General features: G+C 37.8%; 1 protein-coding gene across 1 annotated transcript in view; it reads right to left on the reverse strand.

Moving 5' to 3' along the window:
- Positions 1–18290, reverse strand: part of CNTN1 (contactin 1) — a 252034-nt gene that overhangs the window by 24812 nt on the left and 208932 nt on the right. The window contains exons 17-20 of the mRNA XM_075059056.1: positions 17955–18104; positions 14360–14430; positions 8696–8930; positions 4948–5051 (exon numbers count right to left, since the gene is read on the reverse strand). Of these exons, the coding sequence (XP_074915157.1) occupies positions 4948–5051; positions 8696–8930; positions 14360–14430; positions 17955–18104 (560 nt within the window). The remainder of the gene's footprint in view (positions 1–4947; positions 5052–8695; positions 8931–14359; positions 14431–17954; positions 18105–18290) is intronic.

Consider the following 18290-nt stretch of genomic DNA (forward strand, 5'->3'; position numbering starts at 1 on the left):
CCTTGTTTGGCAAGGCTTTATCTTCTCTTGTTCATGTTTAAATTAAAACGTTTAATAGAAATATTTCTTTCTTTTACTTTCAGAGCACATACTGTGGCTGAATGAGGAGAGGTGCAGTAGAGGATTTCTCTTCACCTACTTCAAATGCCTTTGGACACAGTAGCAGCCAGTATCACTACACAGAGGTTACTCTCATTTAAATACTGAAGTCTCTCATCAATGTTTGTTGCCTCAGTCTTGTCCATCAGCGTTAGAGGTGACAATAAACGTGACAATATCTTAATGGCTTTTCTCACTCTTCCCTGGTGCAGAGAGAATCACATTGCATCTGCAGGCCCAGCTGGCTCCAATTTTTAAATATAGCATGCATATTTGCCTTTCAGCAGTCACAAACAGGTAATTTTTAGTTATATAAATGTATGTCCTGCACAGTGGTTTGGAAGTTTAATCAACTACCATCCTGAACATCAGTTTACTGGAATGTAGGCAGTCACACTCCCACTTAACAAGGTGGCTATTTTACTGAGTCAACAGCCTTTGCCCCAAAATGAGTGAGGAATGTGCACCCAATCCATCCTGCAGGCATCTCCAGCAAGGTGGTAACCTCCGCTTAATGAATGGTTTCAAACTGGTGTGGATCTGAAACTGTCACAGTCACTTCGGCTGAAGGTCTGATTACGATCTTCAAGTCAGAATTTTTTCATGTGTTTATAATTAACAAACTGTCCTAGGTAAACTGCTGTTGTTGAATGCAACCAGCTGTATACCACAAGCTGTTAACTAGAAGTGGCTGACTGAAGTGGGAGCAGGCATGTAGGTCAGGAGCTAGAGGACGTCATGTCTACCTCTGCCCCTAAGTTCAAACAAGTTTCTAGCCTGTAGCAAAGGGATGTCTGTGAAGTTCTAGGTGGCCAAAAGTTTATTAGCTACGATAGGAACAGTGGTAGCTTTGTTGTTGATATTAACTGGCCATTGAAGACTAATTAATTCATTTTCAGTATGTTCTATCATGTTAATTAAGTACCTGCTTTACCTAAAGATGGCAAACACTTTATGCGAAGCTTTTGTTAATCACGGGGCATATGCTGGAAGCCTTTGAATACCTCTGACTTGCAAAACTTTCTACAGTCCTACTGTTCATTTGCACTACAGTGATGCTAAGGGCGTAATATAACAAGTAATATACAGCATCAAACAAGACAAGCGAGAACAATGAATGAAAATGTAAATTACTTCACTAAGAGCATATTACAATTCAGGCAGAAGTAATATAATTTAAAAATTAAATTAAATTTAAATCCCAAATATTATTGTTCTTGGCTGCAATGTTGTGGACTTTACTCCTGTAGTGTGTGAGCTGTGTGTCACACAATGTTTTTCTTTAGCTCTTCATTTAATATACAGTCATATCTACATATTTGGATCATTGTAACTACTCTTGGAAAAGAAAAAATTTCAAGTAAGATGACTCCCTTGAGAGCTAAGAAAAAGTATTGTCTTCTTTATGCTACTTCTACATTTCTCTTCTCACTTATTATTTAAATAATTTTAAAGTCTCTTGAAATAACTTAGAAATTTCTTTCAGTCTCTTGCCTCTGTGGAAGTGATACCTAGAATTAAATGCCCCACTGCTTCAAGAAGTCACATTTCCCCACTCTGCTCAGTAGCCCCTCTCTCTTTTTCTTAAAGAGCTCTGCATTAACCTTTTTAGGATAATCCATAGGTAATGACCTCCCAGGGGACACAGGAGGGTATTTCGCCCCAGCTCTAGAGTTTGTTGTAGGCGATAAGCCAACAGTGATCTGTGGGAAGGAATGTCCTAGCCATGATGAATTAGTGCAGCCCTCTGTGCTGAAATCAGGGAAAAACACTCTCTTTCATGGTCCTCTCCTCTATTCAAATTTTAATATACTGAAATACATCAGAAGTTGTTTCTGTAAGTGTCATGAAACAACAGCTCTTATATTAATGAAATTTTTACATAGGAAAGACATAGAAAAGATACTTTACTCATATTAAGAATGAATGCTAATAGCATATTTCAGTAAACAAGGGACAATGGTGGTGAGTAGTGATAAATTTAACAAAATAAACATATCTATTGGCATAGAAGCAGCAGGAAATATGAACAGTGTCTTTGGCATTGCACACACTGAAGAGCTGTGGCTTTAGCAGGCTATCGTAAGAACTCATAAATCTTAAATCTTCTATATGGACGGAGATAGTTTTCATACTTTATCTCTTCTTTAAGTGTGAGCTGAGGATACTCCTCTGTAATGGCAAAATGTATCAGCTCACACTCATCACCATGAGGGCAGTCATCCTGACAGTATGCATTAGCGTCGAGAAAATCTGACTCCTCCTGGTGTGAAAAGTGTTGTGTCACAGGTGAAATACCTCCAAGTACTTTGCTCAGGGTACTCCCACCTCTTAACTCCAGCATTTAAAAGGTCACTTATGCAATTTTCAGGTAATAATAAAGACCAAAATGAAACTGAGAAGGTGGTCTAGTGAATGAGGGATTTTGCTAACCTGTGTCACAGCTGAGCAGTAATTAACAAATAAATATTGGATTATTTCTTGATGCCAATAGAGACAGAGCCTTCTAGGCATATTAGTTGGAATTTTATAATGTAGTTTGAGTGCTCTGCCACAACCTGTGTTATAACTTCACAAAAGGTATCTGTGGCCTTGACCTTCTGGAAGAGCCCTCTCTATTTTCGCCCTGTCCTATGGCTCCTTCAGGACTGATGGGAGATCTGATTTTCAGGAGCACAAGACTTTCTTTTTGCCCTCAGTGTAGAAGCACAGGCTTGCCCTCTGCTGCCTTCCCCTCTACTAGAATGCGGCTGGTGACTGCTTTAGAGAAAAAGACCTGAGAATTCACACCTTACTGAGCTCCATGGGGCAGTAATTCATGCCTGTCAGTCTGTTTATTGTGTAGCCAGATGGGAACTTTTTTCCACAGTCCTGATAACTAGAAGATTAGTTTAGTAAAAGAGAAAAAAAAGAGAAGAAATTCATATTCTAATGCCACTGCTCACAGTACATATTCAAACCAACCAGTTCACACTGGATTTGTGGAAGTGTAGTACCTCTTTAGGAATAAGTGGATGAAATTACACTCCAGCTATCAAACTAAGGCCACATCCCACACATCTATGTTCTGTGTAACAGAGTTCTCCACCCATTCCCAGGGTATCCCACCTTTCTTCAGAACAGCAGTTATTCTCTTTTCAGCCCAAAGACCCTCCATGCTTCTTTCTGACTTTTTTCTTTTTTTTTTATTGACTGTTCTGTGCATCCTGTTCTTTCCTGCTGAATCCTCTCCCCTCCCTTCTTCCCCTGATGTTCCCTGACAGCAACTCAGATGGCTTTACGTAAAATAAAGTAAAATTAAAAAGAAACGGCCCAAAGTGGGCTGCCCATGGCAATGTCCTCCCACCATCATCTTTCCCCATTTATCCTCACTCCTCCAGCCTTCCTACCCCATTCCCTACTACGACTCTCAACATCCACTGTCACGCTCTATCGCTGCTGCAATCCCAACCTCTCCCAGCGCTCCTTGTTCCTGCTCTCCCCACACCCCCCCAAGTCCCTCGGTGCGTGCCTCCCGCGTTTCTGCTCTGCTTATTCAGGATGCGCAGGCTTCGTGCCCAGTTTCTGCACGGACTGCCCAGCTCAGGAGTGCGACACCGCGACGTGGCGGGCTGACTCAAGCTCCCAGAGCTGGGCACTCCACCCGGCTCTCACTTACGACCACGAATTTGTCCACGCTATTCTAGTTGCACAATCTCTATGAAACACCAAACCAGTGGGCTGCTTTAGAAAATTAGGACTTACTGTTGATGCCAGTGTCTTAATTTCAAACTCCAGTATTTTCTGCTTGTAATTTTAAAACCTAATGTGTGTACTGTGTAGAATCAAGCTTTATATGGGACGCTATGCTAGTTCTTATTGAGATCTTCACTATGATCTTGTTACAGTATCCCAAAAGTATTACATAAATCTCATGGAGACAGAAACAGAGATCAGGAAATATAGAAACAAGTATTACTAATTAAAACAACATTTATTCATACGTTTCAGTTATAAAAATACATTCTACGAGGTTACTCCACATTTGTATGTGCTCATTTTGGAACATAGAGACTACCACCAAGCAGTCGACAACTTAAATCACAAAGCAAGCCACTAACAAACTAAGGCCCAAATCCCTATTTTGCAGTGCAGCCAAAGTAAGCTGGCTGCACACTGCAGAGTTCGTCAGCATCCACTACACATGGATGTTAAGAATTCCCTGCTGGAGTATACGTGGCCATTTCTGGTTGTACCCACCCTGTGGCTGCTGTCATCTCTGTACAAGGACAAGAACAATTTTTACTGGTAGTACCACTTAGTCCTGGACCAGATGAACATACCTTGAAGCTCTTTTTCATGTGGAGAATAGAAACCATGAACAAACCATCGTTGTCTTGCACAATAGCACTGCCTCTGTTATACTGGATTCAGGGCACTTGTCACATAGTCCAACTTACTATAGGATTTGTGGGTGAATTATATTAATAACTGCTGCTAATTTAGATGGGCCATGAGTTAGTTACAATTTCACTTTTGTGTTGACAATTACACCCAAAACTTAATTTCAGTATGTTTTGAGAAGGTAGAGATAGGCATTCAATTACATAACATAGGTAAGATTCTCTTAGGAAATAATGCCTTTTTTTCAGGTGAATAGTCAGCACGTACATTTGTTAGTATGTTGTAGTAATGAAGTACGTAGCACAAAAAAAGAACCTGTTTCTCAGGATGTGAAATCTGTACAGCAAATGACAACTAAAGAGACATGAACCCTAGGAGACAGAATGCTAGAGTAGGAATTATTCTTGCATTTAATGACTGAAATTAAATGAATGAGAAGATATACAGTGCCACCTCTGAACTCACCTGATATCCTTCCACAGATTTATCAGAAACATGGTGCCAAGAAACAGACATTTCAGAAGATGACAAAACTTTTACGCTCACATCTGTAGGTATTTCAGTTGGAGCTAGAAGATGAAACACATGTTAAACATCTAATCTCATCCAGTGATACTGTTATACTTGCTTACAGGGGCTCTTCTCACTTCAGTATTTTGTATTATTTTCTTGGTGTCAGGAAGCCAAGTGTGTTAGTCTTTAATCTGGTTTTACTTGAACTTTACTTTAAATTCAGTGATGATCTGTACGGGAAATGACTCTATAATAACATAGCACTGATCCTATTACTTGGCTCAGACTATGTATTTTTATGCTTCAACAGATTCCATGCTGAAATTTCTGTAAATTATAAACAGGCTTTGATAAACAGAATGAAGCATCCAGTGATCTTTTACTAAATTGGGCAGCAGCTCACAGATTATATACATCAGATTTTTTAAGCTAGTTACACACAAATATTCATGTGTATGTCACTTAGTCGTGATGATACAAAGTTTTTAGAAGACTAGATATTAGATATAGACCTGGCTAGTGGCACATACAAACTTGAACATAGGTGAGAAATAATCCAAGAGTACCCTTTTATCAGGCATACATCACACAGTTGATTTTGCTTGTGTTCTTCGTTCTGGACAGCAGCCAACATAGAATACAGACCATTCTAATGTGATATGCTTTTATTCAGGGCTAAAAATTTTAAGTTCTAGTTTCATTATAAGAAGCTGTTAATTTCACTGCTGCTTGTATTTTAAGTGAGGTAAGGAATTTAAAAAGGTATGAACTTAGCAATGTCTATAAAAGATAAAGTTTTCCAAGCTAAGAACAGTTCTCTGTCATGAATCTTTTGAAACAAGTTGCAACAGACAGGCATGGCAGCCTGAGCTGAGGAAAGCTTTCATATACTTAATCTTCCAACTGGGCATCCAGTCAACTATGCATCAAAACAGCCACTGTTAAGAAAAAAATCAGTTACATCTCTCATGAAAAGTATCCAAGGTAACAAAATAATCTTATATGCAAAGTTACCTTTTGTAATTGTCTTTCAATGACTGTTAATAATGCAAATGTATAATTAAAAAATGATACATTATTGCAAAATTGTTTTCACAATGACAGGAATTTAGATAAGCAAGAGGCCTGTGCACTCATTACTAGCAATCATTACTCGCTACTAGCAATGGCAGGTATGACTAGTAGTTGTCAGATATGGAACTTGGCTTAAAACATGTGGGAACACAGAAATTCCCCAGTCACTAAAGTGAATAAAGATGCCCACAGTTCTAACTAGACAGACACAGATATATTACAAAATACACAAATTAGTGGAAATGCTGTCATTATATTTATGTATGTATGCGTATTTATACACATCCATATGGAATGCTCTATGACCATATTGCTTTGAAATCTCACTAATACCTTTGAGAAGTTGTGTTGTCTGACAGTAGTAATATCACTTGCTGATTCAGAGGTACAGAAGTTCAGGTGGAATAGATGTAATCATCTAATCTATTCCCAAATCACTGTCAGACTCTTCTCCTTTGTATCAATTACAGAATTTGCCAAGATGTTTCATATTGAAAAGTTCCAACTGCCAGGGATTTTGCTGATACAGTACTCTAAAAGAATATTTCATCTGCTTATGCTTGTTTATGAGTTCCAAATAATTTATATCCCTATTTGGCATTTATGTTCTGTAAATATTTTGCAGTCTCTCCTGAGCCAGAAAGATGACATCAGCTGCTTTTCTCCAGTCTTCTAATTCAGTAATTCTACCAACTCAAGAAGCACTCACATGGGCCTCACAATATGTTCTCTTCACTGAAAACATACTGGCCATCACACAATTATCTTCTAAGCGCAACTATACAAAGTTAAGGCTGGGAGCCAGTAAGCATGCTACAAGGTATGGAGGTGACTTTGTATAAGTCCTGATGTCAGCAGAAAACTGCAGAATGCTCTTTGGAATAACTTCCATTACACTTACTGGAAAAATTCCTTCTAACCCACCCTGTAGTTCCTGGATTTGATATGGTCAGTACTCAGGGTTGTAGCTCTGCATAGGAGCTGTGAGCACTACTGGTAAGGTTTGGAGCACCGTGAATTTGACTGTTTTGGCGACTCTTGTGCTTGAAATCAAAGAAAAGAAGTAGGTTCACTGAGCTTCTATTCCTTTTGCTACCCACATCTGGCATCGTTCAACCACAAGTGTTTCTATCAAGTGTCTGGACATTGCTAAAGTCTATGTTAGGACATCAGCAGCCACCGAAAAGACTTCTTTATCTGGAAGCTGGCACTACTGCACATTTGCTTTTCCTCTGTCTTTTGGAGCTCCTAGGGTCTGCCATGTCTCTGAACTTAGAAAGCTATACAAACACACTGCTATCCCTGACATGGTTAGTATAATCCTAATATAAACATGTGGGGGCTTATCAGTCAGCTGTCGATAATGTCTCTGAAGAAGAATGGATACTGAAATGTTAATTGGCAGATATGGCCTTTACTACATCATAGCTATTTACTAACTCATTTATACAATTGCAAAAACAACCATTCTGTTGCTGCAGCAGCTGTTGAAGATGATATCCTAAGGTACACTTCTCTGAGAAAAAGGATTAGTATTAGCCTCTTCAGATAGCTAAGTGTTGCTAGCTTGAAATATTGTAAGAAACAAAAGGACTATTTTATCTTTTTGATGTGTGTGGGCGATTTGTGTGCAAAGCTCCCATTAGTGCTAATGGGAATCATGAACATAAATCTCCTATAAAGTACACAGAGTAAAGAACAGTCGGAAGTGTGAGAATGTGGCCTTGTTATCATACGCCTCCTTTTGGCTCTTTGGTCTGGATCTGTTGACTTTGTGAAGGAGATTCTGCTCTACGGAAAGAAAAATATGAGCAGTTCTTTGGGTTTCTGGCAGAAATTAATAAACCACATTTTTTTAAAAAAGGCTTGAGTGTTTATATTGCAATTAGGATGTTGCATATATTTCTTCTGATTTAAGGTAGACCTTCTTCTAGTCCTTTCTCTCTCCCACTAAGTTTGGAAATGTCATTTAAACTTCAATCCTAAAGATAATAGGAAATGTGAAATAATTCCAGTAAGAATTAAGAAAAAGATTTTAGTGAAGTGTCAAAGAGTTTTTCATTAAATTATTCACTTGATAGATCTAACTTCCAAACCAGAATAAAGAATGTGGCACAGATAATTTATATCAGACTCTAAACATGCTGGAAATGTAGCTAGATACAACTGAACTATCATTCCTTCACAATTTGGGGCTAAATTCTGATGCTGATCTACTAGAATAATAGGCTTTAGTGTGGTCTGTTAAGAAGCAAAAAAAATACACATACGTCAAATACATGTATTAAGATCACAGACACACTGCTGGATAATGATGTAAATGTTTTAGGTGACCAATATGAAGATCAGAATTTCTTTTTTTAACAAGCGGTGTGAAGAATCTCGAATGCTTCTGTGTATTGCTCATTGACAGCAAGTACAACCAAGCGCCCTGCATCACATAGAAAGCAGAGTCTGAAGTTGTTTATTCAGAACAAACTGCAAGTGTTTTGTGAGAGCAATATACACCCTCCTTGCTGAAGGTGTATGTTGCTATATAAATCAGTGTGAAGGACCAGGTTCTCTCTACTGATGGTAGTGCTGATCTGGACCCTCAGTGTAAAACTTATCTGGAACCTTTACTCACCATCTTGTGCTGAATAAATGACAGCAGTGAGACTGAATGGTCCATCCCCTTTGTTGTTAAAAGCTTTCACTTTTACTTGATATTGGGTTGAAGGTGGCATTGATTCATCCTTGTGGACATACCGGCCAATTTCAGGATTAGTAACTGTAACTCTTCTCCATTCTTTCTCACCAAATGGCTTGAAAGCCACTATATAACCAAAGTTATTGCCATAGTGGTATTCTCTTGACAAAGGCTAAAGAGGCAAAAGATAAAACATTAATTTTTGTAGCCAACTAAACAAATGGATCTCTAATGAAAAATAAATAATACAGAAAGCATTGATACCCACATTGTAAAAACATTGAACTGAAGTTCCATTTTCTCCTGGTTTGCTTCTATGATTTGCTCCCACCCCCTTTAAAAATATACCATCAAATCAGCAGATCTGCTACTAAAACATTTTAAGATCTTGTTCCTCATCCAAACTCAGTGCAATGCACATTATGTTAACTCCTACAGAAAGAAACCAAGAATGATTGTGTACTAAAAGCATTGTCAGCTGTAGCTAGCAAAAAATGTTTCTTAAGGAGTAAGTGACAGTGGCTATGTAACACAGACACACTATGCAAGTATATGGGTCCATGTGCATCTGTGTAGATGGATATTCCTGCAAAACAGAGAAAGAGAAGAGAAAATTTATGTGGCCAGCCCAAATTATATTCATTTACATAAAGTTGGTCATCTAGGCAACTGGCACAGCTGATTAAAATGGACACATTCAAAGAATGATTCATCCTACCACTTTTCACTGACGATGGAGGGGGTCCAGTTGCTGGTTTAGAGTATCTACGTAGCTTCTAACTGGTAAAAGTTTAAGTGAAATGACTCCCACTTTCAGCATGAGCATTAAAGGTATCTATCCAAAATAGTTCTTAAAACTATAGCTGATTTCCTATGCTTAGGGATACTGGAAAATTTAAAATTATGGACCACAATCTGCTATAATGAATTTTGCTTCATTTACCAAAGCTCTACATTCAGTGATCCCTCCTCAGTCCACAGAGCCTTTACCACAACTATTAGACAGTGCACCCAACGGGACAAAATCAGGTCATTCATCAGTGCATCTGAAGGCTGACCAGAAGCATCCTTTGAAAATAAACTTCCTGCATTACCTTTTCCCATACTGTAAACCTCACAGAGATGAAATAGCTTATCTTGAAGTAAAGGTCCTGGAGCAGTGCAACAGAGAGTAATTATTCTTTTTAGGTGTTTGCCCACTACTGTAGCACTTCAGCCAATATGTGTGGAAATACTCTGAGCAAGGATTTATGAAACTTAGATGTTAATAGTGGAACAAGTCAAAAAAACCCCCTAGCTCACAAATTTTGATGTTTGTATTTGTTTGAAGCTAGAATGAAACTCCAAAGTTTCTGTGAGAAAGAAAATTCTGGTGAAAACTCACTGAATTTTTGGAACAAGAGAAACATTTAAGTTTTGACTTCAGAAACATAACACATGGATTAGAACACTAGTATACATAATAGAACAAGAAAAAAATTAAGGCAAACACAGACATCGGAACTCAAAATTTGAAAAAATATCTGATAAGGACAGCTGAACAATGATGGAATTTCTTGTCTTCATGACAAAGCTTCCAAGAAATGTACAGAATTGGACCAAAGGCTGGGACTTCTGACTTTACTCGGCTTAAGGTTAACTGACCCCTCTCCCGGGTGTACCAGCTATCAGATCCCATTGTATCCTGTTTTCTCTGTTGCTTCTGTAAAGTTTCACCACTCCACAACATCAATGCTAAAGTCACAAGAACGACAGTACAGCAATACTAAAAGCAGGCAGCCTTCAGCTGGCTGAGGCCAGAAAGCTGGTTCTAGATGAAGCTCCCTAGACACCAGTGCTTCAGCACGGGACCATCACTGGATACAGGCAAAAACCAGCTGTGGGAGTCAGGCCCAGAATCCAACAGGATTTACCATCTGTAGAGTTCAGTAATCAGCAGGTTTCCTCTTGCTTGCTGTTCTTTTTTCCCCACACTTAACTGCATCTCTAGCAGAACAGTGGCTCAGTTCAATCAAGTACTGGAAAGTAGCCTTGGCACACCATGACTAGGGTTAGGAGACCCTTCTAGAACATGGGATATGTACGGACAATCTTCCGGACTAAGCGCCTCTTGCTTCCTGAGTGGTTACTCTAACCATGACTCCATGTTGCAGAAGACACCTGACTGATGCAGCTGACTGCAGGTCTCTACATACGTAACTTCTTTGGCTTTTCTGGGGAACATAGGTGAAATGCTGATGTATGTAAAATCTGGATTATAATGGAGCTTTAGAAGGTGGAAAGATACCCATCTACCTACAACATGACTTCTGAGAACACATGAATGACTTAAGTATAATTGGTAATTAAGATGACTGCCAACAGATAAAATTTGAGAAACTCCTCACGCCAAAAAGGAGATGGATATCTGGTCTCTAGTTGTGACGCTAACCACAAGCCACCGGGCGAAGACTCTAACTACAGATCAGCTATGAAAAAAACCCCCAAAACTCCAAACCTGGATAATCTATTTCATGTGCTTAATTTTTTGTGTGTCAGGCATATTCTGAGTGTACCTACTGGATGACGTATAACACATGCCTTAGCTTGTTTTCTACCTCAGGTCTGACTAGACATCAGGTGAAAACTGGATACCTAGTTTCCCAGAACAGCTAACGTACCTTTGTGTACCTAAGTTTAGATTCACAGGCAACCTTGCAATTCAAAAAGTAGAAGATTTCACAGACTGGATCACGTTCAATAGCTCGTCTTCTGAATCTACCATTGTAGATTAAGCATTGTAGCTGCTTAAAATAAACCAGAATCATATCTCATATGCCAAAGTAAGTGGCCTGGATGCAGCCCTAGTCTCAGAATGGTTTTCAGCCAGAGCAAACTTTAGAAAGCCAGGACTGGCATTTAAAAATTATATTCTGGAAAGTCTTAAAATAAAATGTTGAAAGCAGCTTGCCCTCCAATGGCTGCACATAATAAGTAGATATAAGTAGCTGAATAGTTTGTAGTATCCACTAAAAACTTTGAAAAACAAAATGGAAGAGGAAAAAACACATGGGGAAAAATGAGGAAGAATGGGCATGCCACTCCTAGCTCTTTCTCAGTTCTTCTTTCAAAACAAGACTCAGAAGAGCTTTGATTGCATCTCTGGCTGTCTCATTCAACCTGGGCTTATGAATCATAACAAAAGCTGAAAGGGGGTTGGCAGCAACATGTGAACCTGCCATACATTTTGTTCTTCTCTTCTTAATTAAGGACTATTTTGAGTAGTGTATGCAAATGTCAGCACATTTTGGGGAATCAATATACACCTTTATCTTAGCCTTACAGATAGATATATTGTTGTCTGTCAGACAGGCTCTGTAAATCTAATGCCTCTACTCAAAAACACTTGCTAGACATAGTAGTGGAAGATTCTTGGGAAGTAAATATTTGAAACAATGCTTAATTTGTCTGACTAAATGAGTTACTCATTACAGAACAGATGTAAAAAGCATGACATTAGGTAAGAGAAATAATTGGATTATAAGTCTACTTGGGCATATAGGAAAGACTGAAATGATCTTGTACTTCAGATCTTGGATTAGTTATTATTATCCTGGTTATAATTTTCTTTTTTTTAATTTGATCACAGCTGAGTTTTCACTGTATTGAAAATGCCACAAGTATGGCTCTTTACAAGCAATGCAAGAAGTAGCTCTGTAGTTTGTTAAAGTTTTTATAAGACAGCACTTGTGAAGAAATAACAAAATAATCTAGGTCTTGTGCAACTGTCCATTGCATGTGTTCTTATTTGACTTTTGCTTTTCAAAAATAAATAAAGATCAGAATCAAACCCATTAGGATACACCTACTTCCTAACCTATTGTTAGTGGAATGAAGAAATAACCTTTTCAATATATTTTAACAGAAGTGTAGTTCTTCCTTCTTCAGAAACTTAGAAATTTTTTCTTTAGGTAAATTCATTGCTAAAATACTTAGGAAGACTGAGTAAATATTTTGAATTGAACTAAAACCAAACCAAAACAGGAAAGCCCAAATTTGTTAGCCCAAACACATGGCTGACTATTCCTGTGTCATACTTCAGAACTTTTCCAAAGAGGTATGATCAACCTTAAGTACAAAAAGAAAGAAATATGTGTATGAATTAAAATTTGTACATTCATAAGGAGGATCCCTATACAACAATGACAAAGTTGCTGTTGGAATTATGTCATCTTTATATCACTTCCCACAAGAAAAAGCAGTCTTCATAGAGGTAAATAAGCTGCTACATCTGATACAAACTATTCCCCAAAAGACAAAAATGGCGTAATGTGCCTTATGTGCCTCATAGCTATATGAAGGTTAACAGAGAGGTCATTAGCAAGATAGACTTGGTAATTTTTTCAAGCATAACATTTAATCACCTTTCTTTGCCAGAGGTAATGCTTCTGTAACTCTGTTTTTGCTGGATACTGATGGGCTCTGACATGAATCAGATAGGCTTTTTTTGCTTTATTTCTCCTCCCTAGCTTTCCCAAATACCCTTCAGAAGACTTCAACTCTCTCTTCCATGTAACTTTTGCCTACGCAACAGCTTTGCTTATAAATTCTTATGCTCTCTTGTTCTGGGGTTTGCTTTCTTCCTATCTTCCTCTCTCTTTTCCCTTCTTCCCTGTTTTCAGAAGCATTTTTTTCCCCACAGTATAGGTAAATTTTAAAAACCATTGCTTCAATACCAGAATGAAGAGAGCATTTATAAATATAGCTATATATACAAGACTTTTTAAAGACAAAATATCATGAACTGAATACCTACAGTACATGAGAGAGATTAAATTTTAAAAAGACCGTGCTTACTGAAAAGTTTCTTTGATAACGCTGTAATTTTTTTAACTTTTCATTGCATTATTTTTGTGATTAACATTTTATCTCTGTCCCTTTCTCCGTTCTTTATTTTGCTTAATACATAATCATTAAAGAAAGATTAATGGCTTGGAGGAAAAGAACAACAATATCAGTACGTGGATCTCAATGAACGGCTAAATTGTGGTATGAGGCAACATTGTTTTGTATTACCAGTCACACTACCAAAAAATAAAACTTATAAAATGTCAATACACAAGGATTTCCTTAAAACTCCAGTTAATAATTATGACAGGCTAGTTTATAGGATGGCAATGTATTTTCTTTTTTTTTAATAGCCTGTAAATCTGTGCACAGCACATTAAAGTCATAATGAAGCTGTTATACTTTTAGTTGTAGTAATCTGAGTGCTATTCAGATTGGAACAGAAAAAGGCTCAAAGAAAGATACAATATGCAGAATTTTCAAATGCAGTTACATCAATGACTCATCATAGTCAGTATGTGTTTCAATCTCCTTGAAACATACTCCGAGAATGTTTTAGATCATATCTTAGAAACGTCCAATACAAAACCATCTAAAATATTGTCTTCCTCATTCCTTTTTACATATTTTTATGAGAAAAGTCTAAAAACCTGAATATTCTGTGTACAAATCCTGCTCTCACAGGAGCCAGTGACAAACCATCCACGGGTTTCAGGAGGAGGAGATCAGCCCCAAGGAAGTAAAGGTTTTGTGCCATGTCGGTGCAATACCTACCATCCATGTTATTGTCAGCTCTCGATTGCTCCCCCCGCCTCCTCCGACATCAGAAGGAGCCACATTAGGAGCTAGAAAAACAGAAGAGACGAGAAAAATGACTACAAAGTATGCAGTCAGTAAAAATATCACTATTTACTTTTCCTTTTACCAGCAGGGCCAATGAGCACACGTGGCACACACAATTAAAATAATGATAGTCTGTAATAGCTGTGAGAGTCTGTGGTCTTGCCAAGACTAATGTATAGCTACTGCTGCAGGAACCATGCCAGTTCTAACTATAGCTAGCAATCATTCTTCTTTTCAACCATATTCTCTACAAATATTTAATTGAATATTCAGAAACGGAACACTCCTCATAGGTCTTAAGAAAAGCAATGCGTGTTGTTCTTCTGCTTCCTCAGATGTTGACATGCCAAAGGCTCAAGCACCCAGGACTTGCACATGTATTTACCTTAACAGACTGTGGTTAGTTCCATCTACTTCCAATATATTTACTCACAAAGTGTACTGTTAAACCCATGGATATATATTTGAAGCATTGGCATCCTAATCCTATTCTAGATTAGTGGCACATGTCTTCTTGATTGGCATGTTCAGAATGGGTAGATGTTCAGAAGCAAAGCTGGCGTAGCACTTAGTAATTTACTTATTGTATTTTACACTGGTATTCTGTGTGATGAAATAAAAACTGTTGAGCTATCATCAGTGCACAGCTGACTGGTAAAGCAGGATACCCTGAAGGACTCCATTACAAATCAGTCCTGTATTCTCATTTCTGTAAGACTCTCTGCACTAAGTGTGAGGATTCTATTGCTATCCCTCTATGGTGTTTGTGTATTTATTTGCTGTCACTCAATACTAAGGACACACAAAGTACCACTGAAAACTTAGGAAATGATGGCTTATCTATAGTGCGTTAAATATGCCCCAGGTGACCATGCATTAACTACATGTCACATCTACATGAACGTGTTCTTTGTGTTAAGAATTCTTGTACTATCAGGCATTTTCTCCACTAATCAGTGAATGTCACAAGATAGTAAGGGGATAATTCCTAAGTGCTCTCCTAGTAATTAAGATGTTTGCTAAGGCCTTCTCTGAGGGTCAGCTGAGGAGAAACACAAAGCAGATAAGAATTAATGTTTCCAGAAAAGATAAAAATATATAGCAATAAATTTGAAATTGAAATCAGCATGAAATTCAGTGCATGGCTTGTGTTGTTTATTTCAGGCCTTCCAGAAAACAAATTAGTGGAGAGTGAGACTAAACATACATATCATGACAATTCGAGAGGAAGCTTGACTTATTACTTGACCTTGTTATTACTGAAATACACAGTAGTCACACTATCTATTATAAGCATATAACTTCGGTGCTAAGTTAGAAGCAGAGGTTTGCTAGAATGCTTAAGTACTCAAAGAAGATACAGAGGCTGCCAGAGAAGAGAAAAAAGACTGTCTAATGTCTTACAAATCACCCTTTTCAAAAGGATCTCTCTCCTTCTCTCAACCATTAAACCCAGGTTTCTCTCTCCATTAAGACCAGGCTACTAATTCAAACAGCTGTACTTAGACAATTACTCTAATGCATCCAGAAGCTAAAATACATAAAAGCAGATTTTGATCCACTGAATTTCAAGAAATCACTGTGAAATGTGTTATTGATGAAGGAAGCAGATTTCATTAAAAAGAAAAATCATAGCACACATTCTTGGCATGCTAATAAAGATGTTACTGAAATTAGTTATCTACAAGAAGAGAGACTGAAAAAGCCACTGATAACCTATGAGTTTAACAGATATTATTTGTCACTCATACAGTACAACAAAGATGCAGCACTGCTTGTTGCTGTTTAACACAGAAAAAAATGTTACAAATAACTACAGTGTGTGGATATGGGTTGTTGTTTGTGCAATAAAATACTTACCTTCTTCAGATTTACATGAAAAAACACACGCAATACTGGTTCTGTGGTACCCTGGAAGTTGACAGTGCAACCCAAATCCTATTGCTGTTGCTCACAACAAATTCCAGCTCCTGGCAGGAAATGCACTTGGGCACAGAAGTTCATCTGCAAACTGTTACTGATTTATACCCTATTTTGGCATGGCAAGAAGTGCTGATTGATGCCTAGGAAGCCTACATAAACATTTTGCTTTTTTTTTCACCAAAAATGTCTCGCAATCTGCCAGAGATGACAATCGTGTTGTGCATGGGGAATCAGACAACAGCCTAAACAGACTACCCCTTGCAAAAGCATTGCATCCTGCTACAAAACTGAAGGGTATGCCATTTTTTGGAGGCTACAACAAATACCACGAACATGGCACACTGCAAACTGCAGGATACTATCACTATTCCACCTGTGAGCATTATTTCCCCTCCCTTTCTGTCTCTTTTCTGACATTTCAAAAATGTCTATTGTGCACCAGGCACTCCAAGAAGTGTGTGTAGATTTCTCATTTAGATTCCTGGGTGTTCAAATACAGCTGTTAAGTCATAAAATATATGATGCTAATAGTCAATTTTATACGTGGCAATTTCCTTTTACTTTAGTATTGAAGTTCTCTGGCTTTTCCTTCCCTGTCCAGATTAATTTAACCAATCTGTATTTCCTTTCTCCTTAAGCAACAAAATTTTTAATGGACCAAATGTGAGTCTTTTTTAATAAATGTTTTGAAATTTGCAATGCAAATACATTTTATTTTGAAAATACTATCTAATCAAAGCAATAACCTAGCAGGTGTAATTGCAAAAATTAACTTTTACACTTTGATTTTTCATTTTTAGTGGGACAACAATTGTAAATATATCTAGGTTGCACATGGGTGCTAATATGTGTTAAGTAGGATATACTGGTATATAGAGGCTTTGTGTGACACAGTCTTTTTGCTCCTAGAGCACCGCTGTTATCTCCTTTGTACAGTCAAACCAGAATGTATTATCTTGAATAATAACATCTAATTCCTCATTTTGGAGAATTAATTTTAAAAAGGATGTGCCTGAGCCTAAAGGATATCCTTAAATATGCTCTGAGATTTTAACACTGAGCAATTAGACTGATAAGGGGATATGTTGTGTCGGATAATGTCACATCTTTGACGTGGAATAAGAAGACATAAGACCAAACCTTCAATCACAGAAAAATGGCATTATCCAGTATACCACACATCCTGCCATGTATTCTTTAGTTAGAATACAAACTAAACAGCAAATGGACTTTTTTCTTGTTAAACACATGCATGGTTTTTTCTAAATCCTGTACCCTGGTCCCAAGCGTGTGCATGCATTCATACACAAACAACCTGACTGATAGATACAGTAGGGGATCTCTGAAAGATACAGTATGATTCTGTTTCAGCAATGGAAGCAAATTTGCCATTTTTATCACGATGTTTCCTTCCTGTCTGCTTTGATGCTATCACACCTGGACAGTCTGGTATTTGGTTACTGAAATCTACAGTAGTATGGCTGAAAAGATATTCTCCAGACTTGCTCTCACAAAGTGCTTTTTTTCAAATAAAAAACAAAATTAATAAAAATGTGAAAATGAAGAAGCACATTAAAAAACTTGATATTTTCTGTTTACGTACGAGCGCCTTCAGTTCTAATTCTCTGTGACGGCATACTAGGTTCTCCTGTCCCCAAAGTGTTTGTTGCTATTATCCGGAACTCATATTCCATCCATGGAATTAAATCAATCACTGTTGCAGATTCCATGTTTCCTTCAATATCTGATGGTTCTAAAACAAATAAGAAATTGCTTTAGAAAACAGCATTTTTACAATAAGGTCAGCCAACAACGTGGTTGATTTCGGCAAAACTACCACTATTCTGCAACCACACGTACCCAACTGAAGGAAACTTCTTGTACATTAGGAATACCACAATTTACAGGGAGTACTCATGCAGAGACTGGGAATTTGGAA

The sequence above is a fragment of the Buteo buteo genome, chromosome 28 (genome assembly GCF_964188355.1).
Source record: "Buteo buteo chromosome 28, bButBut1.hap1.1, whole genome shotgun sequence".
Taxonomy (NCBI): domain Eukaryota; kingdom Metazoa; phylum Chordata; class Aves; order Accipitriformes; family Accipitridae; genus Buteo; species Buteo buteo.